A 25,531-nucleotide genomic window follows, 5' to 3' on the forward strand; every position below is an offset into this window, starting at 1 on the left:
TAAACTTTTTTTACCTAAGTTCCTTTCAGATATTATATAATAAAATGAAGAGCCCTAAGATGTGATTTTTTGTATCTCATTCTTGAGCATCTTGGTGATCCTCGCGAACCATATGCTCTTTGAGTTTGTTTCAATCAATATAGTGCCCTCTTTAGTTTACCTATCTTTTGTTCTGTGTTTGTGCCAAACTCTGATGGGACCTTCATATATGCCTCCTCTAGATCACTATATAAGAAAGCATTTTTCGTGTCAAATTATTGTATTTCCAATCTTTGTTAGCTGCTAATGATAAAAGAACTCAAACTATTTTCATTTTAGCGTAGGAGAGAAATTTTTAAGAAAATCAATCCCATATGTTTGAGCATTGTCTTTTGCCACTAGTTTGATTTTATATCTTTCTAATAAACCATCATGAGTAAAGAAACATCTACACACACTTAGTTATTTTCTTTTAGTAATGTCAACAATTTTCATATTTTATTTTTAAAAAAGATTTTTATCTATTCTCTCATAGTACTATTCTAACTCTCATTATTTTAAGCCTCCAAATAATTTTAAGAATAGAAATAATATAGATTCTAATAAGGAAGGATTGATAACGATATGAAAAGTTTTTGTACAGTAAGAAGAAGCGTGAGGGATGTTCATTTAAAGTTCTTTTGTTAGCAGGCTCATGGTTCTCTTAGCATGCTTAGTGCCATGAACTGATTTGGTTGATTAAACTTATGCCAATTGAGATGCCTTTCTGGTGGGGGCAAGAAATTTAGGGAGCCTATACCCCTCGCCCGCACAAAAGAGATACACACCCGACGACACAAAAACGACGACTTGACGAACTAAAATAAGATGAGAGGAGAAAAGAGAGCAAACTCTTACATTTCAAATTAACAATAAACTTAGAAATAAAAACTTACAAACTCGACTTAAAATAAAAGACGACACCCTAAAGTTGCTTCACTTAGAGAAGAGGGATACAGGTGGAGTGGCACTTGCGAAGTGACGAAAGAGGTTAGAAGCCAAGAAGAAGGGTGGAAAGAGCCTGCAGGATTTCGGAGGGGATGAGAAAGAAGGGTGGAAAGAGCCCGCAGGATTTCCAAGTAAACCCGCAGGTTAAAGCTTTTCCAAAAATCACATTTCATTCACTAACATCAAACATTACAATACCCCCCATATATATATAGGTATGAAAGGGGAAGAACAAAAGACACATAACATAAATTATCACAAGAACCTAAGCATTAAACCCAAATGCTTTTTACGGAAAAACAGCCCAAGCCAAGGAACCGAAAGGCGGATCCAAGCAGTCACGGTCACGGAAAGGAGCCCAGGCACGGAAATCCAGCAGCCGGCCGGAATCCCAAGGGGCAAAAGCACAAAATACTAAAGGCCATGGTGGAAGCCAAAGAGCCACCTCATGGGAAAAACAAATCTTGGAATTCCAAAAGCCGGTTTGGAATTCCAAGAGACATCATAACTTAAAACATTAAAAACATAAAAAAGCATAAAAATACATTTAATAAAAAGATAACTATGAGCTAAAATCATAGCTAATAATAAGCTAACACTTAGTTCAATAAGTGAACTAAAGACCAGCTCATAAATGAGCTAAAATTTCAGCTCAATTTTGATTGAGCTAGTAGACTCAAGGGAAGTCAAAAATCTAATTATTTTTGACATGGGTTGACCCCCCCTTTGTCTACATCACTTTCTCCTTATGTAAATCTATTGTGGTTGAGCCGAAGTGATTTTGGTATAAGCTTGATCTATGTATGAGTGGTTGGTTTGAGAGTATAGGTGTTTGTTGGGGTGAGGGGTAATAAAGGGCACTTTAGGAGAAAATTTCATTTTGAGTTATATTTCTTCCTTAAGGTGAATAATAACAACGTAGAAATCCGCTATATAAAGAGTGACAATAGCAGACTTATACACTTTTCTCGTGGGGAATGATAATATTTGTACCTTTTTAGTGGAAGATTAGCCAACAAAATCACATTTAATTGTTCTTGGATCAAGTTTTTCTCTATTTTGAGGATGTGAATGGACAAATAAATCACTGTTAATTATCTTGGGAACAGTATTAGTTGAGCTGAATTGAGGAAAGAATTTGGCTAGCACTTGAGTAGGACTCTTTAGACCAAGGATCGTTATAGATAATCAGTTTATGATATGGGCGATTGTTAAGGCAACTTCCTTCCATTATTATTTGAAACATTTATTTTAAAAGAGATTCTTATGTTGGCAAGTAACTATCCATTCTTTTGTTCATTGCCCCATTTGTTGGTGTGTGTATACACATTACACAATAAACTCGTTTATTATTATTTTTCCTTAGAAATAAGGAAAGAGAATGGTTAAAAAAGTCTTTGGCATTGTTGGATCTAACTTTTAATTTTAATATTGAATTGTTTTTTGACCATATTAAAAAAGATGGAGAAGATGATACTTGCATCACTTTTAGCTTTTAATAGAAAGTTCCATGACAAACAAGTGTATTCATTAATAAAGTACACTAATCATTGATACCCAGATATGCCAGGCGTGAATGGTCCCCATATGTTAGTATGGATAAAAGAAAAATGACTAGATTCATATTTTTTCAATGAAAAATTATTACACTTGTATTTTGTTAATTTACATGTATCATAATAGATTCTTTAACATTAATATTTTTAAATAATAAAGGAAATGTAGTTTTGAGAATAATAAAATATGGATGACCAAGATATAAGTGTTGGAGCCATATCATTTATGTACTAGATTTAAAGGTTTCAAAAAGAAAATATAATACATTAGGTTTGTTGGAGCTTTCTTTGTCATTGCATTCCTTGAGATGGTAGATATTATCTCTTTCTTTGTTATTATATTCATTTCAATCAATCTTCTAAAGAGGGCTGCATCTTTATTGCATTTCATTCGGTTACATTTATAATAATCCATCTTTCACCAAAAAGTCTTATGGTAGATTGGAATACTTCTTGATAGATTGTTCTACTTCCTTTGTGGCTAGATCTTAATTTTGATATCATAAATGTATACACATCATAAAATTTGTAATACATTTGATTTATCGCATGCAAAATTTCCTTTGTTGAATGAAGGAGCATGCATTTGTTATTTATTTTAGGAACCATGGAGTTCCATATCTAAGGCATCACCATAGAATCTTGTTCATCCTAAATATTGAATCAGGATCGGCTTGTTGAGGTCTAGTGCTAAGTAAATGACCCAAATTTTCACTTCCCCTTAAGAGGTGCGAACCAATTGCGATAACTTCAGGTAATTCCTTTCAGTCAAATGTGTTGAATGAATATTTTCTAATTCTCTGATTTGATTTGGGTTGTTGGTCTTGGTTCCAAATGAACTTATAAGATCATGGGAACATGTGTTTTTTGTGATCCATGGGATGAAATATGTGGTAGTAATTAGATCCATTCTAATTTAAACATCAACTATCCCTTATGTTTAGTAAGTCCACCAATCAAAATTAAATCCATTACTTAAAGCCACACATAAAAAATCTCATGTGCTTTAGTCACGTTTTTTAAAATCAAATTGAAAACTGTAACTAATTAATGGTCATGTCCATTACCACTATACCGCAAGTGTTCATTTTGTGTGTTTCTTAACTATTCAGTGAATTTGGTACAACTAGCGCTCTGCCAGTGAACAAGATAATGCTAATCTTAAATGCATTTCTAAGATGCATACATAAACATTTTTTGCATTGATTTGTTCGGGATACTTTGAGAGGAGGCAACTAATAATTGTTAATTTCATTCACTGGACATTATGGTATAAAGTCCTCTAAGTCTCTAACATTGGTAGATTGGATACTTATCTGGGTTGACCCCAATTGTTTCCCATCAATTAATTAACTATGGGGGTTTGTGTCCATGGAAAGTCTCAACCTCAGTTATAAATAATCTTGAGATAATATCAAGGGAAATTTGGTTTAAATAAACCTAATATACTTTAAGGAAACTATTTTTGAAAAGTTCGAGAGCAGATGTTGATTTTCCTGATCGTGTTGGGGAATACCCCTTGTTCATTGATGCACCGACACTTCTCATCAAAGAGGCGTGCAGTGTCCGACACCATGTTCGACACGACACTCATCCGACACTCTTTCGACACGTGCCGGACACGCCGAAAACGTGTCCGATTAAAAAATATTAAATGCAAACTGGACACGCGTGTCCGACGCGGACACGCGTATCTTAAAGATTTTTTGAATTTTTTTAAATATAATTTCTTGTATTTTGCGGGATTTAAACTAAATTTCTTATTTCTTATCCACAACACCAAATTAACGTCCGCACTTAATTCCCAATCATCAAATATTCTCATTTTCATTTCTTTTTTGCAGTGAAGATATTTTCATCTCCTCTCTCGGTGACTGATAAATGGCATCGAGCCATCGACACCTAACTCTTGACGCCTGAAATATTAATTGTTGTTTTTTGAAACTTACCAAAAAAAAAGATAATGTACATGCTCGGTACCGCTAGGTATTGTTAGGTATATGCTTGGTACCGCTAGGTATCGGTCGGTACCGCTAGGTACATGCTCGGTATTGCTAGGTACAAGCTCGGTACCGCTAGGTACATGCTCGGTACCGCTCAGTACATGCTCGGTACCTCTAGGTACATGCTCGGTACCGTTCGATTTCTTTCCATACAAATAACTTACGAACTTTAAAAACAAGCAGAACATCAAGTATCATCCTCTTTCTGTTGTGAGAGAAATTGGAGCACTACTCATTTATTCAATCAATGAAGATGAATAAAATAACTCCACAACGAGCTGAGAATTTTGTTTATGTGCATACAAATCTTCGTCTTCTATCAAGGAAAAGCCCACTTTATATGACATGTGATAACAAGATGTGGGATGTTGCTGGAGATGGGTTCGAGTGCCTTGATGATATGGGATTATTGGAGGTTGCAAATCTTTCTCTAGATGAACCAGAGTTGGAAACAATGATATTCAATGATGATGATATTGAAGGCCAAATATCAATCTCTGAATCTAATTCTATCATTCTCTCTATTAAGTAGTTGGACATTCATGTTGTACTAAATGATTTTTTGCTTATATTTTTGTGGTTGTACTAGACATTTTGTACTAAACATCTTTATGTTATAAGCTAAACAAGTTATCATAAAATTGATTAATTATTGCTTGTCATTTTTAATATAATGTTATCTTAATTTCTATATATTATATTAAAAAATTATTATGCCGTGTCCACTACCCACCCGTGTCCTATATTTTTAAAAAATGTCGTGTCCCGTGTCCGTGTAGTGTCCATGTCGGTGCATCATAGTAATGTTTAGACTCAACCAAGATGATGAATCATTCTCAAATGACTTGAAATTATCCATTCTTACTTGTTCTCATCTTTCAGCAAAAAGTTTAGCAGTAGGAATCAAAGAAAGGAAAGTGCTCATCTAAAGTTTGATACAAGAAAGTTATAGATTAAAAACAAACTCTAGAAGCTGCCACATTCACCTAAAAAGATGTGAACGTGGTCTAGTGGGTTTAGAAATATGGGTCATAGGTGAGCTTGGTGTGGGTGAGTGTGAGGGAGTGAGAGTGTTAGAGGGGTCATAGAAAGCAAGATGGTTGGTGAGCGATGGAATTGAGTAGAGTTTTTTGCGAGTTAAGGGAGTTGGGTGCTATCATAAGCAATTTTTAAGGACTATGCTTAAGGTAAGGTGCTCTTGCTTTGATTATTAGGAGATAAGATTTTATGCATCTTATTCACTAGAGACTCCCCTTATTATTTTTGTGGGATGAGTGCAATGATCTACGGTACACCCAAGGTTTAAAATTGCTTAAATAAGCCTCGAGGCGTTTTTCGTCCGTGAGGCGAGGCGTAAGCCTCGAGGCGGTGTGAGGCGTAAGCCTCGCCGACGAAGAATTGCGTAAATGAGAATTTAAGGGTTTTAGCAATTCTGTGTTCGTGAGGCTTACGCCTCAGACCGCCTCGAGGCTTACACCTCGCCTCACGGACGAAAACCGCCTCGAGGCGCAGTTACGCAATTTTAAACCTTGGTGTTATGTGATGGCAGCAGGCGGTTGAAAAATAAATCGTCTCTATCAAAATTTATGGGAATTATCAAGGGATGATGATAAATTTAATGTTTGCGTTAGTTTGTATCAAAGGAGGGATCAACCATTAATGAATGAGTAAAGGAATGTAATATTTGAAGGGTTGGAGTGGAATGACCATGTACTCTAGAAGTGGATTGGGTGGAGAGGATGGAGATGGGAGTAAAGCTCATAAATAATTATTGAACCCTAGATCATCATCATCATCAAATTACATAAATGTGAAGTTGTGAACCGCTTCACATGTATAATACTTTGCTTCACACTAGGGGTGACAATATTTGGCTCAATGTAAGACCCAACTTGGACTTGATATGGAAAATTCGGGTTTGGGTAAGATTCGATTAGGTTTAGGTCTGCTTAAGTGAATTGAAAAAAAAATGGCCGAGTTCGGATCAACTTGAAAAAATGATTTTGCTATATGATTCCCTTGTTATATAATTAAAAATTCATGAAATTCCAAAATTTTGAAATTTTTTAGTTTCTCATGTCCAATTTGAATAGTATCATTTTGAGTCGGGTGTCACTAATCCATTACAATTTAAATGTTTTTCGTATCATGTTGGGTTGGCTTTGGGTTTGTTCTAGTAGAGTTTTGGTACAGATTTTGACTTGTTTAATAATCGGGTCGATTTGGGTTGTTAGTATTCATGTTGGTTCATTTTTATGGCCAGCAAAAAGTGAAACTTAATCCTAACCCTAGCAGTGGATCCTTTTTTATTTTGAAATGAGGAACAAATATATGAGAGGCATATGGATGTCAGAATGTTAGAAATTTTTGTGTGCCTATTTTCATATGGATGTAGAATGACAAGGTCAGGGAGGTATGGGGATCTGTCCAATCATAGAAATTGTTTTCAATGAAATGTTGATAATAATAAGTTGAATCGCGCTACTAGCATGTTGATTTATATTTTTTTTTTCTATGCTACAATTTTTTTTTAAAAACGCTCAAGCTTACTGGGAAATGATTTAAATCTTACACTTATAAAATCTTATGTCTCCCTTCAAATTGAATTGCTTGAAGTAGTATGCAAACATGGGTAAAAAATTTATATTTCAATTCATTTGATGCATTTTATGAAAATAGTTGGAGTGCTAATATCACCTATATTTGATGGCAAACATGAAATTTTTGAATTTTTATTTGAAAGCATAAAAATCATTATTTATGTGCATGCTGGTGAAATTGAAGATGTTTTTTTTTTGCTAGAATAATCTATTATACTGGATTATTTCCCATCATTGCTATTGTAAATAACAAATTTTGAAATTCATTTTGATGAAAATTAACATAATATATTGGAGCCTAGGGGTGTAAGTGAGCTAAGCCAGCTTGCGAGTCGGCTCGAGCTCGACTCGATTACGAGCTCACAAGCCGAGCTTATTGAGCCACGAGCTGGAGCTCGAGCTTAAACTCGAGCTCGATGAGGCTCGACCCATGAGCTGGCTCGCAATTATTTAATTAATTGAATTATTTTACTTAAATTAATCAACAAATAAAATCAAAGTAAATTTCTATTCCCAAAAAATAGTACCAGTTCAGAAAAGCTGCTCTTCATTAATGATATGGCAACAATTTAAAAAAATAAATAAATAAAAAGTATCGGTTCATATTTTCCCAAGAAAAAAATACTGCTTCACCGGGTTCTCTTTCCAAAAAATGCTGCTTTGCCTCTTCTGCCTTTCTCAAGCAACAACAAAATATGCTTAATCTTCCCTGACGCCTTCATCTTCTCCCATGGAATCAGGTGAGGCTATTCGCGAGCTACTCGTGAGCCAGTTTATATTATCTTGAGCCGAGCTCGAGTTGGCATTTTGAGCTCGACTCGAGTATGTGCTCGAGTTCGAGCTCGCAATTTGATTGACGAGTCGAGCTCGAGTTAGGCATGACTCGAGCTCGACTTGACTCGTTTATACCCATACTGGAGCCTATTGCACTGGATTATTTCCTGAAGTTACCATGGTAAATAACTAAATATAAATTCTTTGAAATTGATTTTATTGAAAATGAGCCTAGTTTGATTAACTGTAATTTGTCTGGTTTCATTAAGATGGATAGAGATCATTAATTGCTTTTGTTGAATTGAGGTAATTTACAGCATAAAATTGGCTTTAGGATGCCTGCGATGTGCTCAGAAAGCGTCATACCTTTTGCTGTAGGCATGTGGTAGATAGGCCTTTCCCCAGCCATTGTTCATTAATAGTGCTTCCCCGTCCATTGTTAACACAGGTCTTTGGTGTTATCGACTTCTATGTTTTGCAGAAATAAAACTCTCTGCTTATTAGCTGAAAAGTGAAGGTAGCTTGCTAATTGCTTATTGTTAATTTTTTGTTTCCTATTTGCATCCCATTATTTGAGGAAGCATGATCATCAACACTAATAATTTTAGTTCTCTTGCTTGTCTTCTTTTTTATAGTGTTTGCATGCAGAATTCAAAATAATTCTGAACAAACTAATGTACTATCTTTAAGAAGAGAAACTCAAGCTTATGATTGGATAGGCCTATAGATGTGGATAAGTTTGTCAATGTGTGTACTTTGCATATCTCGCGTATTTTCTGGAAGATTTTTACCGGATATTTTGAATTCTGCGGTGTTTTAATTGAACTGCAAATTATCAAGTTGTTGAAAAATGTTTTGTCAGTACAATGAAAGTCTTACAATGTTGTTGTGAATGTTCTATGGTAATTTGGTAAATTTCTGAATCTATGAATTTTGTGTAAATTCCGTATACTGTCGTTATGCCGCTGAAATTTCGTACGAATTCTGATTTTTCTGAATTGATTTCTTGAATGAATTGAAGTGTTTGTGTGCTATCAAAAGGGAGTTATAAGGGGCCAGGATCCTTTGAGATTCTGTAAGTGTCAGGGAAAGTTGATATGAGCTCTAAAATCTGAAAATAAGTTATGTTCTGGAATTCCGCGAATATCTGTTATGTTCTGGTGCTATAAGCACAAAGGGAGACATAAGTGGCCAGAATCCGTCGAGATTCTGTAAGTGTCAGGGAAGGGAGGCATAAGGGGTCAGAATCCGTACGATTCTGTAAGGGTCTGGGAATTTGAAATCTGATATGTGATATGTTATCTGAAATATGATGTTGATATCTGATAATCTGTGCTATGACTTATCTGATCTATTTTATGAATTATCTGATATGAATGTGATTTTATCTGAATTGTGATTTCTGTACAATTCTGGTTATTCCGTACGATTCTGTCTGCTCTATGACTTAAAAGCTTTATGATATCTGTTCTGAACTCCGATTCGACATGACTTCAGTTTTCTATTTTAGTTGTTGATTTATGATTGAACAAGTATCTGTTCTATGATTTTCGTACGGCTATTTCTGATGATTTGGATTGGTGAGTGATGTCTTGCTGAGCTGTCAGCTCATCCTTGTTTTCTACGTGGTTTTCAGGTTCTGGGAAAGGGAAGGAGGTCTTGGACTAGACGTTCTGAGTCTGATCTGTGATTAGGTATTTTGTACTTTTGATTTTTGTACAGTCATGACTTATCTGTTATGTTCTGTTCTTTCTGTCTGTAAGTCATGTACTGTATCTGTATATGATTATTTTGACGAAAGAAAAGATAGATGAATTACTCTGCATTTGGATGATTATAGTAGCTCTGTGTCTTTCTGACTATGTAATATTTGGAAGAAAGTTCTGAAGCAAATTCCAAAACTAGATCCTGAATTTTGAAAGTTCCGTCGCGGCCAGATGCGAGCGGGATTCGTCCCGGTCGGGTTGGGTCGTGACAGTAGCCACCTTAGTTTTCACGTAGATTACTGCAAGGGTTAGGCCAACTTTCCTGGTTGTCGAGCCATGTTGGATGCGACTCTCATGAAGGTGCACTCCAATTGGAGTTAGTAGAGCAAGCCGCCTTTGTTCCTTGCTCGGGGGAAACTACTTTCATCTTTGCCTCAGTTGGCTGGAGGGACTTTTTTCCTTCATCCTTTACTTATGGCCTTGTGCTTGTAGAGTAGGGCCCTCCACAACTGCGGCTGTCGATGTTGTCAAACATTAGAGATGTGGACTCAACTATTCTTCATGCGAGCATAAGCAATGAGAAAAAAAATTAAGTGAATTGGAGCATAAGCAATGAGAAAAAAATTAAGTGAATTGTAGTGTGATCGAAGCATTGCTCCTCGTGTATATTTATAGGTAATGACAATACAAAGGTAGCATCAATGTCATTATGGGAGTATCAAATTAAACCCTCTTCTTCAGGTAAATTTTTTTCTTTTCCTAATTATTTTGTTATTTTTGCAAGTCGCTCTAAAAATAAGCAAGAGAATCGGAGATCTAATTATACATCCCAATATGTGATATAGGCAAGACTCAAACCTAGGACCTCTTAGTTGGGAGCTAAACTTCCAACCAACAAACATAGAATCCAAATAAAATGTTAGTTATTCTAATGATGATCAAGTATGTATATCTTGTAAAGAAACTATTGAACTTTGGTCTTGAATTGTGATGTAGGCAAAAGTTTCAGTTTTTTTCCTTAATGGGCATTTATTGTTGGGCTAAAATTTTCCTTTTGGGCTTAGCCCATTTTCTCTTGACTGATTTTCTGGTTGGTTGGCCGTGCCTCTCTCTTGGGATTTTCCTATGTTTTGACTGGCTGTTCGGATCTTGAGCTGGCTGATTTTCTGGCTATTTGGTTCCTGGGCTGGCCGTGCTTCTCTCTTGGATATTTTCCATGCTTTGGTTGCTCCCATTGGAGGCTTGGGGAGGCACTTTTTTGGGGGATGGCTGTTGGTTTGTTGGGCTGTTCGGATCCTGTGCTGGCTATTGGTTTTCTGACTGTTTGGTTCCTAGGCTGGTCGTGCCTCTTTCTTGGTGATTTCCCATAAATTATGGCTGCTTCTATTGGAGGCATGGGCATGGGTGGCACCTTTTGGGGGATGTTTGGATTCATTTTCCTTATTTAAAGGGGGGTTGTTTGCTACTTTTTTTTAGATAGATTTGAGATAAATTTTTGGAGCACGAAGCTTGTGGGTTTCGAATAGCTTGCGAGCTATCCTCTTCTACCTCCTCTCTTCTTATAATTCATCTCAGTTTCTAATCTCTTTCTTCTCTCCACGGTATCCCTTACAATTGTATCCTTCTTCTCTAAACTTTATTAATAGTAATTTGATTGTGTTGTTTACAAGTTGAAAGTTGTGTTGAATTTTGTTTTTGAAGTTGTTTTGTGTATGTCTAAGCTATATTGCAAGGAAGTTTTGTTTTTTGGCAATCTTGTAGTGTTTTGAATTTGCAACCTTAGCATCAAATTGGTTGAGTGGGGATGCAGATGGGTAGATTGGTGGTTGTCCTCTACATGTGCTGCACTAGTTACTGCATATTGTGCCGCAACATGTGAAAGGAAATTTTACCTAATGGAGCCTAAGATATATAATTTGAGGTTTAATAATCGCAAAGCTTTAACTAGTAAGTGAGAGTTATCCAGGTCTGAATTATTATGTGCCCAGACCTTAAGTACAATTGGTACAGCCTTCATTTTTTGTGCTTCCGGTTAATTATTCCCTTCATTATTTTCCCTTATATTTTATATTGCTTTATGTTCTTCATTTTAGTGATATTGAGTTGGAACAATGGAACCCCTCGTGTTCTCCAGAAATCATCCATCATGACACTTTCCAAATGTTTAGATGAATGGCACAGTTATCTAGTAGGATACGAAATGAGCATATAAGTGAAAACGTTGGAGTAGCTCCAGTAGAAGATAAAATTAGAGAGAGTCGCCTTGGATGATTTGGTCACATAAAACGGCAGCCTTCCGATGACCCGGTTAGGAAAGTAGAGGTATTAGATTTCATTTATGTTAAGAAAGGTAGAGGCAGACCTAAAAAGACTTGATTAGAAAATATTAGGAATGACCTTTGAATTTGACTTTTAATAGGATACAATGAAGAAACAGTATTCATGTAGCCGACCCCATGTAGTGGGATAAAAGGCTTGATGTCTTTGTTGTTGTTGTACTGGAATTGAATTGTTTATTTGCTTGCTTATCAGACTATGCTCGTGACTTTCACATCATCAACTGTTTTAAGCTTCATATTTAATTTGTTACATTGCAGACAATCGCTACAGTGTGCATGTTCCTTGCTGGAAAGGTTGAAGAAACTCCACGCCCGCTGAAGGATGTGATTCTTGTTTCCTACGAAATCATTCATAAAAAGGATCCTGCTGCTGTTCAGAGAATCAAGCAGAAGGTACCCTTGAGTTTTTCGTTAATTAGAATACAGCCACCAAAATGAAATGGTACTTGTATCTTGCACACTCATATCCCTCCAGTTTGTTCCTCTTTCTATCAAATTGTTGTACCAATTTTTCTTTCTTCTCTTATTTTGTCATTTTCTCTTTCTTTTTGGCAAATCATTATGAACAGCTTTCTTTTCTCTATCTTTTTATTTAGTGCATTATTCCTTTTGTTTTTCAGGAAGTTTACGAGCAACAGAAAGAGCTCATTTTACTGGGGGAAGGCTCGTTCTAGCGACACTTGGTTTTGATCTAAATATGTATCACCCATATAAACCCCTTGTCGAAGCAATTAAAAAGTTCAAGGTGGCACAAAATGCTCTGGCTCAAGTGGCATGGAATTTTGTAAATGACGGGTACCTACCTTTTTTCTCGAGGCATGTTACTTAGTTCTGCCTTAAAATCCCCCCACTGGCATATTTATCTAAATATGCTATGCAGGTTGCGGACTTCACTCTGCCTGCAATTTAAGCCCCACCACATAGCTGCTGGTGCCATATTTCTTGCTGCCAAGTTTCTTAAGGTGAAGCTTCCATCTGATGGAGAGAAAGTCTGGTGGCAAGAATTTGATGTCACACCACGGCAACTTGAAGGTTGACTCATCAAATCGTTTTGACCTGGGAATATTTGAATCTTTTTATATATCCCAAAAATTTATGTTCGTGTTCCTTGTAGATGTCAGCAATCAAATGCTGGAGCTTTATGAGCAAAATCGCCTAGCCCAACCATCTCATGCTAATAATGAAGCTGATGGAAGTTCTTGTGCTGGAACTAATCATCCAACAGTGGTAACCTCCACTCTCAGTGAGAGCTCAGTATCTATAAATGCAAGGCAAGTGGCTCAACTAACTCCTCAAATGAGGCCGATCGGGGCTCAACAATCTAACGCTGATGGTGACCGTATCAGTTCCCGGAGTGCTCGGAGCTACAGCAATGACCATGGAAGTGCTGATAGTAAAAGTGGGGTCTGGGACCACAATATGGATGGCGATGGGAAAGATAACTCGCATCAAGAGGCTGAGCTGGTTTCTCGCCGCTGGGAATCCACAGCTGAAGCTCTGAGCTCTTCAAAGCTATTTCATGCAGATGATCTGTCTGATGAGAAGGGCAACTGTGCAGAAACTATCACAAAGATTGACAAGGAAAAAGTGAAAGCTGCTCTTGAAAAAACAAGAAAACACCGGAATGACACGGCCAAAAAAAATGAGATTGTAGATGATGATGATGATCTTATCGAAAGAGAGCTTGAGAGTGGAATTGAGCTTAATAAGGAGGACAATAGACAAGGTTGGCCAAAGCCCCTCCATCCTTTTCAGGCGAGTATGAAACCAAAACTTCTCAAATCTGAAAATGTAAATGTTGATCATCGAATCCAGGAATTTGCCGAGGAAGGGGAGCTCTCCTCCCTTGATGAGCATGATCATCCTCTACCTAAGTTGCAGAGTAATAATGGAAAAGTTTCAGGTGCAAAGCGAAGGCCAGATGAGAAGGTGTGGTCAGATCTTTCTGACAGGGATCATAAAAGGGTGAGAGGAAAAGTTGACTGATATGATTATGTTAAAGCTTAAAGCTAGAAAAAAAAAAAATAGTCAACTATGGAAGTGATTCCTACAGAGAATGGATCCCTGGTGATTGGACTTCATTTTCTTACCAGATCAAATGGTTTGAACCAGAAAGAAAGAAATTAAGGGCTGCTTGGAAGTGGCTTGAGCTTATTTCATATTTTTGAATGTTCGCTCATTCTTGCTGGTTTATGCATTGAGACTTGTGTATTATGACGAGATAATTGGATTTTTTATATTTTGATTGTATTGTGAAAAAAAAAACTGACCATATTAGCATTTCATTTTTGTTTCCAGAGGTTTTGATATCCAATTGTGTTGTTATTGCTTGTACTTGTCCGGTGATTATTTAGCTTCTATTGTGATTTATAGTGGAGCTTCGTTTTTTTTTTTTCTTTATTGAAATTTGATTAGTATTGATTTCAAAAGTATTTGATTAATTTTAAGATAAATCTAATGATTTTGATATCCATTTTGATTGTATTTAATTCGGTATGAATTAAATAATTGTGTGTTAGCTCTTATTTTATTTTATTGTTGGCAATGCTTACCGTTAATATGTTAAGTTCTTTGTTTTATTGAATACGTTTTTTAGCGTTGACATCCCATGTTGCCACATAGATTTTAAAAAAAAAAAAAAAAAAATTCAGCATTTATAATGTCGAATGCTAGAGCTACTAAATTAAATATCAAAATTTTAGAATTTTTATTTTTACAGCTCAATGATGTGAACGTTTCGAAAATATGTAACTCATCTTGATCTATTGGTTGGGAGTTTTGGATATGCATTTGAGCTATATAATGTGTGGATGACTTAATCTAAATTTTATTTAAATATTCCCCAATAAAAAGTTTCAAAAAAATAATTGCATCATTTATATAAAATATAAAAAATGTTTAGTATATGTTGATGCGGTGCAATGAGAAAGTTTATTTTATATAAATTTTATTTTAATGAGAATAAATTTATTCTCATTAAATTTTTTTTTTTTTTGGGACATTTAGGTCATTTAAGGCAAACTCACACACACAACGCATACACAGAGACTCGAACCTTAGACCTCTTAGTTGGAAGCCTTAGCTCTCAACCAATAGGCCAAAGAGAGTTGTGTATTCTCATTAAATTTAATAAATAAAAACAAAATCCGAGTTCGGTAGGCAGCGGTAGGTGTGCTGGGTATTTTTGTCTACTTAAAACCTCTCTCAAGATCCTCACGCTTTAGAAATTTGCTATTCATACGAGCCCAAATAAAACTGTGGGATTTTTTTTTTTTTCTAAGAATTTTTTTTGTTTGTTCGCTGTCTATTAATTTTATTATATAATTCTCAGAACTTAATTCCTGAAATATTACAAGCTTTACAATTTAATTTTATTTAAGTCAATGTTGTCTCCTAAATGATATTATTCTAAGAATTATAATTAATTCAAGCGGATACAATATTTTTATAATAATGAGAAAAACAAAAAAAATTATGAAAATGATGAGCACTTATTCTTACAAGTAACTCGACTGTGGCCTCTCATTCTAGGCCTATAGGGAGGTCACCATCTTCATGGGCGGATCCCCATATAGTCCAGGGTGGGCAAATGCCCACCCTAAAAAAAAAGGTCTATATGGAGGTTAATTTAGAATTTTGACCACCCTAAAAAAAATTTTTGCCCATCATTTAGGGAGAGGAAAAAACATTGGTTGAATATAATACAAAAAGGTAATGTACTTAATTTCTAATTTGTATAAAGTATGATTGAAACTTTATCAAATGGAAATAGAAGTGTCTTATTATTTATAAGTTGGGTATAAAATGAATTCTAAGAAAAAAGAGGAAAAAAAATTGTAATTTCTATACAAATAAATCTTATTTTTTTGTTGGCTATTTTTTCAATTATTTTTCATTGCATTGCATTGAAATCCAATTATTTTTTTATTAATTTATGATTTTATTTTATTTTATTATTATTATTGTTGTTATTGTCTAATTAATTAAAATTTTGCTCATCCTGAAAAAAGAAGCTGAATTCGCCCCTGACCATCTTCATTAATTTATAGAAGAAGATGATTATCATTATATATGTTTACTTTAATTTGAAAAGAAACTGAATTTTTTTTATTATTCAAATATGTAAAAAATTTTAATTGTTTTTATAAAAGATTACACCTTCAACATATTTAATTAAAGATAGAGTGATTAAGGAAGGTAATGATCATCATAAAATAATTATTAAGATTTATTTTCTTTATAAGGAGGAATGGCTAAATTTTAAAGCAAGGAATCATATAAGAGATATTCTCCATCCTCTCTCCACCTTTCATTAAAGAAACTTTCAAGAATGAAACCTTTGGCTGCATTATAATCTGATCTCTTAAATTAAGCAATATGCGCATCAATTATGCAATCAAATCAGGAAGAATTTACATCTCAATTTTTTTTTTTTAAATTCCTCTTTAGAATTATATTTTAATGTGAATTTTAATGCTTATTGATATAAAATCCTATAAGGGCCTGCTAATAAAATTCTTATGTCAGTCCCATATAAATTTATATCTGATACGTCATCAAAAAAGTATCTTGATAGTGCATGAATCTCGATGCAAAATCAAGTTGAAAACTTTCGAAATTAAAATTGGGACCATCCGAACTCCGATTTCAGCAAACTTATAGTCGAACTGAACGTCTCAGAAATACGAACCCACCGATACAAAATTCGACTCAATCACAATAGACAAAGTTGGCCAAAGCCCCTCCATCCTTTTCAGGCGAGTATGAAACCAAAACTTCTCAAATCTGGAAATGTAAATGTTGATAATCGAATCCAGGAATTTGTTGAAGAAGGGGAGCTCTCCTCCATTGATGAGCATGATCATCCTCTACCTAAGTTGCAGAGTAATAATGGAAAAGTTTCAGCTGCAAAGCGAAGGCCAGATGAGGTGTGGTCAGATCTTTCTGACAGGGATCATAAAAGGGTGAGAGGAAAAGTTGACTGATATGATTATGTTAAAGCTTAAAGTTGGAAAAAAAAAATATATAGTCAACTATGGAAGTGATTCCTACAGATAATGCATCCCTGGTGATTGGACTTCATTTTCTTATCAGATCAAATGGTTTGAATTAGAAAGGTAGAAAGGGCTGCTTGGAAGTGGCTTGAGCTTATTTCATATTATTATACCTGACATTAACTCCTATTTTAGTGGTATTTTTCGCAGAGTTTTCTGCAGTGATTGGCCTTCTCTTGATTTTAACGCTCAATTCCTTTTCATGGCTTGAGTGTAGTATGGCTTCAATGGCTGTTTGGAAGCAAAAGACATTTTTCAATGTTCGCTCATTCTTGCAGGTTTATGCATTGAGACTTGTATATTATGAACAGATAATTGTATTTTTTATGTTTTGAATGTATTAGCATTTCATTTTTGTTTCCAGAGGTTTTGATGTCCAATTGTGTTGTTTATTGCTCTGAAATTTTCCGGTCATTATTAGCCTCTACTGTGATTTATAGCGGAACTTCGTTTCTATTATTATTTTTCTTGATTTAAATTTGATTGGTATTGATTTCAGAAGTATTTGATTAATTTTAAAATAAAAATTAATCAAGATGTAATATGAAGAAAAAAAAAATGCATTTTATCATAATCAAATTATAAGAACTTCCTAGTTTTAAAAATTATTATACTGTCACCATCTTCATAGAAGAAGATGATTATCATTATGTTTACTTTAATTTGAAAAGAAACTGAATTTTTTTTTTATTATTCAAAATTGTAAAAAATATCATTTCTTTTATAAAAGATCACACCATCAACATATTTAATTAAAGATAGAGTGATTAAGGATGATAATGACATCATGAAAATAATTATTAAGATTTATTTTCTTTATGAATGGCTAAATTTTAAAGCAGGGAGTCATATAAGAGATGTTCTCCATCCTCTCTCCTCCTTTCATTAAAACTTTCAAGAATGAAACATTTGGGTGCATTATAATCTGATCTCTTAAATTAATCAAGATGAGCATCAATTATGCAATCAACTCAGGAAGAGTTTACAGCTTATTTTATTTTTAATTCCTCTTTAGAATTATATTTTAATTTATATTTTAATACTTATAGACATAAAATCTTATGAGGGCCTCCAATTATAATTTATATGTCAGTCACATATAAATTTATATCTAATATAAGTATTAGGATCTTTATGTCAAATGTATACATTTTATAAGTTTGAATTTTTAACGGATATATATATATATATATAAACTTTGGTTTTCACGTCCTGGCATGTACTTTCTGCCGATTCCCACCAACATTTCCGGTAGTTTGGCCGTGCTCTAATTTTTTCATCCACCTTCCTCTTCGCATTATAAGTATCCTCTCTCTCTCTCTCTCTCTCTCTCTCTCTCTGACTCACCCCTTCTTGTCTCTCCTTCCAAAACTGAAGCCTTTTTCGTTACTGTTTGTCTCCAACTTCGGCGTTGTTCTTCTACGACAGCCTTCTACCTCGGTTTCTCCGACGCCATCTTGGTTTCCTTGATTAAAAAGGTGTGATTTTTCGACTCATTGGCACTTCATCTTGGTGTTCCTTTAATAAATTCTTCTCATATTGAATTTTATAGGTACACGGCATAATGCTTCTACTTTTTAATTTTTATCCTCTTTTTGTTCTGGGCCTTGATGAACATTTCTTTTCTTATTGCGAGAAATGTTTTTAGGGTAATCTGTTTTGATTGGTTTGACCCTGATTGTTGTTTTCTTATGAGAGTAGCTGATGTTGATCTTTAACTTTTTTTTTTCTCCTTTGGTTATGATCTTTACTGGCCAGTTACTTCTCTGTGAATGTTTTTACCTTTTTTTTGGGTATGTAGCGAAACACCATGGATACATTTATTGAGATGATGTTGCTGTGTTTCCAGAGATGGCTACAGCCACATTTTATATATCCTTGGGCTCCTTCCAGAACCACAGGAATCAGAGGTGCTCCAATTTGCAAAACTGGCCTGGGACATCTTCATTGAGAAAGGGTTACAAAGGTTTTGGCATAGAAATCAGATTACTTAGGAAGGGAGCTTGTTGCCATGATAGCTCCCAAGGCATAATTCATGCATCATCCTCACATTCTTCAGTTGCTGATCCACTAAGATTACCAGTTGGTAACAACATCAGTGACTCTCATAGGAAATCTTGTAAGCATTTTAATTCACTAAGTTTTGCTCCAGATCTATCTGCTTAGGTATGAGTTTTGCATTTATGATTCTGCATTTTGCATGCAATAGATTTGGTTCAAGAAAGCATTACTCATCCAAATCATTAATATTTACTTCATAATTGAAAGAGAGAGATTTTTGGTTTACTTCATGACAGTAAACTGAGGGAATGTAGTAGATTATTCCCCTGCATTCTACTGGTAAAATCTGTCATTTTCTTGAAAATTGTTTGTTGTTTCGCAGATGAAGCTGCACTCATATTGATTCGTCATGGTGAATCATTGTGGAATGAGAAAAATCTATTCACAGGTTGTGTTGATGTACCATTGACTCGAAAGGGTGTGGAGGAGGCAATTGAAGCGGGTAAACGAATAAGCAATATTCCCGTAGACATGATATATACATCGGCATTGATTCGTGCTCAGATGACTGCTATGCTTGCCATGACTCAGCATCGCCGCAAGAAGGTTTTCTTTTTATTTCTCTAAATCCTGTGTTTTGGACTATAAATTGGACCCTATTATGGGTATTTAAGCATATAAGCAAAATTTTAAAAAAAGAAGAAGTACATAAGCAACATTTCTGTTCATTCATAGTTTAAAAGTAGTCATGATAACTTGTTCTTATTGCTTCCAGTCAAAATTTTAGGTATTTTAAAGTATTGTATATAGTTTACCATGTAAAACATGTGTTTTCAACTTGAAGCTTACTGTTAAATCCCGGCCTCCCGATCCCACATTTATCCCACGGCTGTAAATAGAGATCCATGGGAAGCTCGCTGCCCGTTGAGTGCCTTCCTTAGTTAGGCTGTAGAATTATGAAGGACTGTGTTACTAATTATTCTGAAGTTGTTTGTTTCTTTATTTAAGCATTTTGCAAAGATCTATTTTTTTTTTAAATTTTGCATAGATCTATAAATAGGGATAATGTTGAAAATAAAGTTTCAAGCTTTTTCCTCTCCAATCTTCTAAAATTCAACACTTATGGATCTTATTTCATTTTGACAGTTGAAAGCTCTTCCTTATTCCCACTGCCACCTTAGTTTTTCTTCACAAATCCATGTACTTGATGTTATCATGCAACTATATCACAATGGATTTTTTATGTTATGTATTTTTTTTACATTTTTAAAAATCACATAATTGCTTTTAACATAGGGATTTATTGAAATTTGTGCTAAGCAAATTGAACCTTAGCTTTTGTACTATTCAATACTTTGTGATCCCTTTAAATATATCTATACCAAAGAGTAGTACAGAGGTCTATAATTTATATAACATTTCCAATGATGATCAGATTCCAATTGTCATGCACAGCGAGAGTGAACAAGCTATTCAGTGGAGCCGGATATATAGTGAGGAAACAAGGAAACAGTCTATTCCTGTTATACCAGCTTGGCAATTGAATGAAAGAATGTAGTGTCATTATCTCATTACCGATATTTTTATCACACTGCGGCCTTGCAGGTAGTTTAAGCTCTGTTGATGTTTAACATCTTCTTTTGTTCTATTTTTTATCATTTAGGTATGGGGAATTACAAGGTCTCAACAAGCAGGAAACAGCAGAAAGGTTTGGGAAAGAAAAAGTTCATGAATGGCGCCGCAGTTTTGACATTCCTCCTCCCAATGGTGAGAGTTTGGAAATGTGCGCTGATCGAGCTGTTGCTTATTTTATGGATCATGTAAGAAACTTCAAATTTCTATCTACAGGCTTAATTTGTTTTGGGTTTAGAAATGAATTTGACCACTTTGTAGCTAACTTTGTTTCTCCTTTAGTTTAATAATCCCTAAAAGTTCTCATACATGTATTCCCTAATCTATGCAGTTCAATTTATGTATGTGAACCGAACCATAAAAATGAATATCAATCCACCCTTTGCTATGTTAATACTTTATCAAGTGCTAAAAATAGATTCTTAGTGAAGAATCAATTAAGGCTTCGTTTGAGATGGTTTTCTTGTTGCTTCTTAAAGCAGCTTTCTAGTACAAAAATTTTAATTATTGAACTAAAAAACTGCTTTAAGAAGCAAAAAGAAATCCGTCTCAAACGAAGCCTCAACTCGAACATATTTGGTTCATACAACTCTCCCAGACTCGAACCTTCATATCGCTTTCTTCTAATCCATATCATAAAGGCAATTTATAAACTAATTGTTGAAATGATCTAGCACTCAGAAAGTCAGTATGTTCAGCTATATGACATCTAACGCTTTGGATAATTTGCATTCCAGATCGAACCCCAACTTTTGTCTGGCAAAAATGTGATGATTGCAGCTCATGGGAATTCCTTAAGATCAATAATTATGTATCTTGACAAGTTGACTTCTCACGAGGTGGCACATTTGTTCCTGTTTCCAGATGATTATTATAGTTTACTTTCCATAGTCTTAAAAACTGTCAGTTAAATCTTTATTTCTTATTTCCTTTTTTGCTTTAGGTGATCAATCTGGAGCTTTCTACTGGCATTCCCATGCTATATATAATTAAGGAAGGAAAGTTCATCAGAAGAGGAAGTCCAGCAGGACCTTTTGAGGCTGGTGTTTATGCGTATACTTTGGTACAAATCCTGCTCGTGCTTCCCTGTTTTCTTATGCTTTATGCTTTCTTGTAACTGGCTAAGCTGCTAAGTTATTTATATATTTCTATCAGTAAAATGTGGGGATGAAGTTGCAAATAAATATGAGAATGCAATATTTCTTCTAAGTTTCTGAAAGCATTAATGAGATTTTTTAAATTAAGAGAGCGCACAACCAATGTTTCTTGCACTTATTTGGTATATTACGGATCATTTGCATAAAGGCGTTGTCATGAATCAAATGTTTTGTTGCCAAATGCAAATAGTCATGAGAATGTTGATGATGATGATTAAAGACTAAGAATCTCTCTCTCCCTTTCTTGCCTCTTTCTTTCTAAACCATGATTTTAAGAATTTATTTTGAATTAAGGAGTTAAAATGAGGGTGGTAAATAAATAACTCGACATAGGATTGACTAGAAAAATTTGGATTCAAGTTGAGATGAATAATATATGGGTCAAGTTTGGGTTAAAAATGTTGGTCCATTTAATATTAAGGTCAGGTTCGTGGTCTTAAAAATCCATAGTCAACTTAAAAGTAGCCTATGTAATTTTTGAGTCTAAATGCTTCATTTCATTGACTAATTGGTAACCCTCCTTTGCCTCAATGAGTCATACTGGAGTTCAACTCGGTCATGTCGGAACAAAAAAAAATCGACGACTCAAGCGAAGGTCGACGGACACAACGCCTTATTTAAATGATCAAACAACCACCAATAGCCAAATGGACTACACTGTTATAATCAGAGCGTCGAATTACCTAAGAGAAAGCCTCTCGGAGTTGAATCGCGTGACTACGAGTCGCCAAATGGACCCCTGCTCTTCAATACAGTTCCTACTTCCTAGTCTTCTACTCTATCTCCTCCTTCCCACTACAACAACTCTCGCTCCTTCTCATTTCCCTTCTGTTTGAATACAACAGTAGTCTTATATTTCGTTTCTTAAACACACTAGTATACAGAGAAGATCTACTTACAATAACATTTGGATATTGCTACAGATTTTTTTTTTCTAAATTATTAATTAAGTTTTACTGTATAGCTACTAATGTATTTTTTTTATCTTTACTTGCAGAGCCTGGCTCGCTATAGACAGAAGCTTGATGAGATGCTAAACTGATACATTTCATCAATATTTACAGTAAGCACATTTTGAAGAGAAATGTTTGCTTTGTCCAAAATTTGCGTTTTGAAAAGCTGTAGCTTTTTACCCATTTCCTCAGTCCTTTCAATGATTGTCATACAATCATCTTTTATTTTTCTTTTTATAGTCGAAGGCCAAAGAAAATATCTAAAAAAGGAATGGACTGAAGACAAATATATATATAAAAGAAAGTGATCACTATGCGAACGAATAAAAAAGCTCAGGGAAAAAATGGCAGGAAATAGAAGTATTCTTCTTCTTGCTTTTTCCTCTTCTTCCTTTATTCCTTTTCTTCCTTCTTCTTACCTTCCTCATACTGCTCTCCATTTCTTCTTCTTCTTCTTTATTTTCTTCTTCATCCTTTTCCCCTCTGTTTTTCCCTTTCTTCGCTTCTTCACTATATCATTTTGCATAAAATTTGATCCTATAAACGCTATGGTATTTGAGATAATTTTTGCCTGCTATAAGATTCTCTTAAAATCACTGTTCAACCATTTTCTCCTCATGTTTCTTTAGGATCCAAGGAATCATTCCTCTTTTGGTTGATATAAGTAATTTTAGCTTTGTCTGAATTGATCACTATACTGCTGGATCTATATGGGTGTCACCATACTTCGACCAATTTATGAGCAATTTTAGTTAAAATTGAGACTCTAATTACTATTTATTTTTTATTCATGCGTAAGTTGTAATTGGTCGGGAAATAATATGCTATTTTGATCTTAATTAAGAAAAAATATAGAGATAATTAGTGAACTTAATTTTAGAAAGGATTTGGTAGAAAGTTGATCCATTAACAAATTCACGACTCATAATCGTTATTTTATTTGGACTTCTTGTTGTGATTTATGGGAGATATTTCATAACTAAGGAATATTAATATTCACATGTGAGGATAAAAATAAGAAAAATGCTCTTATTCTCCTCCTCCTTCGCCTTTATAAATGAAGAGATCTACTAAATCGTAATGATCATTTATAGTTCGGAATTTCTAGGACTTATTTTTGTATATTTGTATTGTTTGATCGGATATATATTTGCTTCACTAAGCCAAGACCTTTCCCGATTAACGGGCATCATTTATAATCGACTACGCACTAGCAAAATCATTTTAACTTTGTCAGACTCGTGTTCCCCTTTCAAGGTTTTCATGATAAAAAATTTTGGTGACTCTTATAACTCTCGCACTACTCTCTCTTATTTTTATGTTTATTGGATCTTCATACATAGCTAAGATGCTAAGTCTTATATATCTCTACCACGGCGAATGTTCCGACACCCAACAAAAATTATAATTAAACTAGATATATCAATATTTATATTTCCCAAGGAAATGAATTTACAATTAAATTTTAAAATATAACTTAATTATATTTCCATAAAATTATAATTTCAAAAAATATATAAATATATACAAACATATATTTTACTCATTAATTTATTTTATTATTTGAATTTTATATATTTTATTCCTTCTCATAATATAATTTTATAGCTGAAGCCGGCCAATCCATTTGGCCCATTAAAAATGTGCTAACATGTTCCGGCCCATTCTGCTCACTGCGTCAAAACGTTTGACGGGCTCATTCACTCATACTTCACAAATATAGGAAAGCAAAATATTATACCAAATATAGTGAAGATCAATCTAAAAGGGTTCTATGACCATTTGAGGTCTATTACAATTTTTGGTATATGTTTGGGATCATTTTAGATCTATGAATGTCATTATACATTTTGATAAAATAGTGTGAATATTAATGTGCTAGCACGTGGATGTTTATGCATTATTTATGGATACTTGGGAGGTTCACATGCGTGGTTCGTTCTCTAAATAATTTTGAGGCTACCTTGACGCTTTTGAAACAGTTCTTGAGAAAGAAGAAGAAGCAAGAAGTAAAGAGAAGAAATAGAAACTGAAAATATTATTGCTTAATGAATAACCGATGAACAGAGATATTTATAACAGTTAATAGGTAAGAATGTAAATACAAGAGGTGTAGCATAATGTATAGTGTACAACTGTTTATATCCTCCCTCAAATTAGCTATTCGTTTTTCGGATAGTTAATTTGGAGGAGAGAAATTGGAAGCAGGTGCTAGAGAAAGGTTTTGTAAGGATGTCGACGACTTGATCATGAAAAGAAATGTGCTGAATGCCGATGTTGCCGTCGGAGATGTGTTGCTGTATGAATTGATAATCAATTTCGATGTGCTTGGTCCGGGCATGGAAAACTGGATTCTTGGCTATTGCAATGGCGGAGATGTTGTCGCAATAGATGGTCGTTGGACTAGTTTGAACGAGTTGCATTTCAGCGGCTAGGCGGCGGAGCCAAATAGTTTCGGAGGTAGCAGCGGATAAGGCCCTATATTCGGCTTCTGTCGAAGATTTCGCCATTGTAACTTGTTTCTTGACCGTCCAAGAAATAAGATTAGGACCCATAAATGTGCAGTGACCGGTGATAGACTTCCGATCGGTGGTGTTGGAGGCCCAATCTGCATCCGCGTAGGTACGAAGTTGAGTGTCGCTGGGAATGAAGGGTAGACCATGATGTATCGTGCCTTTGACGTACCGGAGTATCCGTTTGAGACTTTGATAATCCTTCACCGAAGGTAGTTGCATGTGTTGACATACCTGATTCGTTGCGAAAGCGATGTCTGGTCTGGTAATCGTCAAA

General features: G+C 34.7%; 2 protein-coding genes and 1 long non-coding RNA gene across 3 annotated transcripts in view; all 3 read left to right on the top strand.

Moving 5' to 3' along the window:
- The window catches only part of LOC110105831 (cyclin-T1-3-like), a 58,683-nt gene extending 44,753 nt beyond the window's left edge, over positions 1 to 13,930 (top strand). The window contains 5 exon segments of the mRNA XM_028697845.1: positions 12,203 to 12,337; positions 12,565 to 12,604; positions 12,607 to 12,739; positions 12,825 to 12,976; positions 13,059 to 13,930. Coding sequence (XP_028553678.1) covers positions 12,203 to 12,337; positions 12,565 to 12,604; positions 12,607 to 12,739; positions 12,825 to 12,976; positions 13,059 to 13,930 — 1,332 coding nt within the window.
- A 2,736-nt stretch (positions 13,931 to 16,666) lies between these two features.
- LOC114580405 lies at positions 16,667 to 17,363 on the top strand. The gene is made up of 2 exons (XR_003701788.1): positions 16,667 to 17,061; positions 17,149 to 17,363. It is a non-coding gene; the product is annotated as an uncharacterized LOC114580405 (long non-coding RNA).
- A 1,486-nt stretch (positions 17,364 to 18,849) lies between these two features.
- On the top strand, positions 18,850 to 22,925 carry LOC110105853 (2,3-bisphosphoglycerate-dependent phosphoglycerate mutase-like). The gene is made up of 7 exons (XM_028697840.1): positions 18,850 to 19,117; positions 19,382 to 19,605; positions 20,435 to 20,553; positions 20,663 to 20,819; positions 21,369 to 21,470; positions 21,575 to 21,694; positions 22,786 to 22,925. The coding sequence occupies exons 1-7, from the start codon at positions 18,850 to 18,852 to the stop codon at positions 22,828 to 22,830; spliced, it is 1,035 nt and encodes a 344-aa protein (XP_028553673.1). The 3' UTR covers positions 22,831 to 22,925.
- Positions 22,926 to 25,531: the final 2,606 nt, after the last annotated feature.

The sequence above is a fragment of the Dendrobium catenatum genome, unplaced genomic scaffold, assembly GCF_001605985.2.
Source record: "Dendrobium catenatum unplaced genomic scaffold, ASM160598v2 fragScaff_scaffold_1016, whole genome shotgun sequence".
NCBI classification, from domain to species: Eukaryota; Viridiplantae; Streptophyta; class Magnoliopsida; order Asparagales; family Orchidaceae; genus Dendrobium; species Dendrobium catenatum.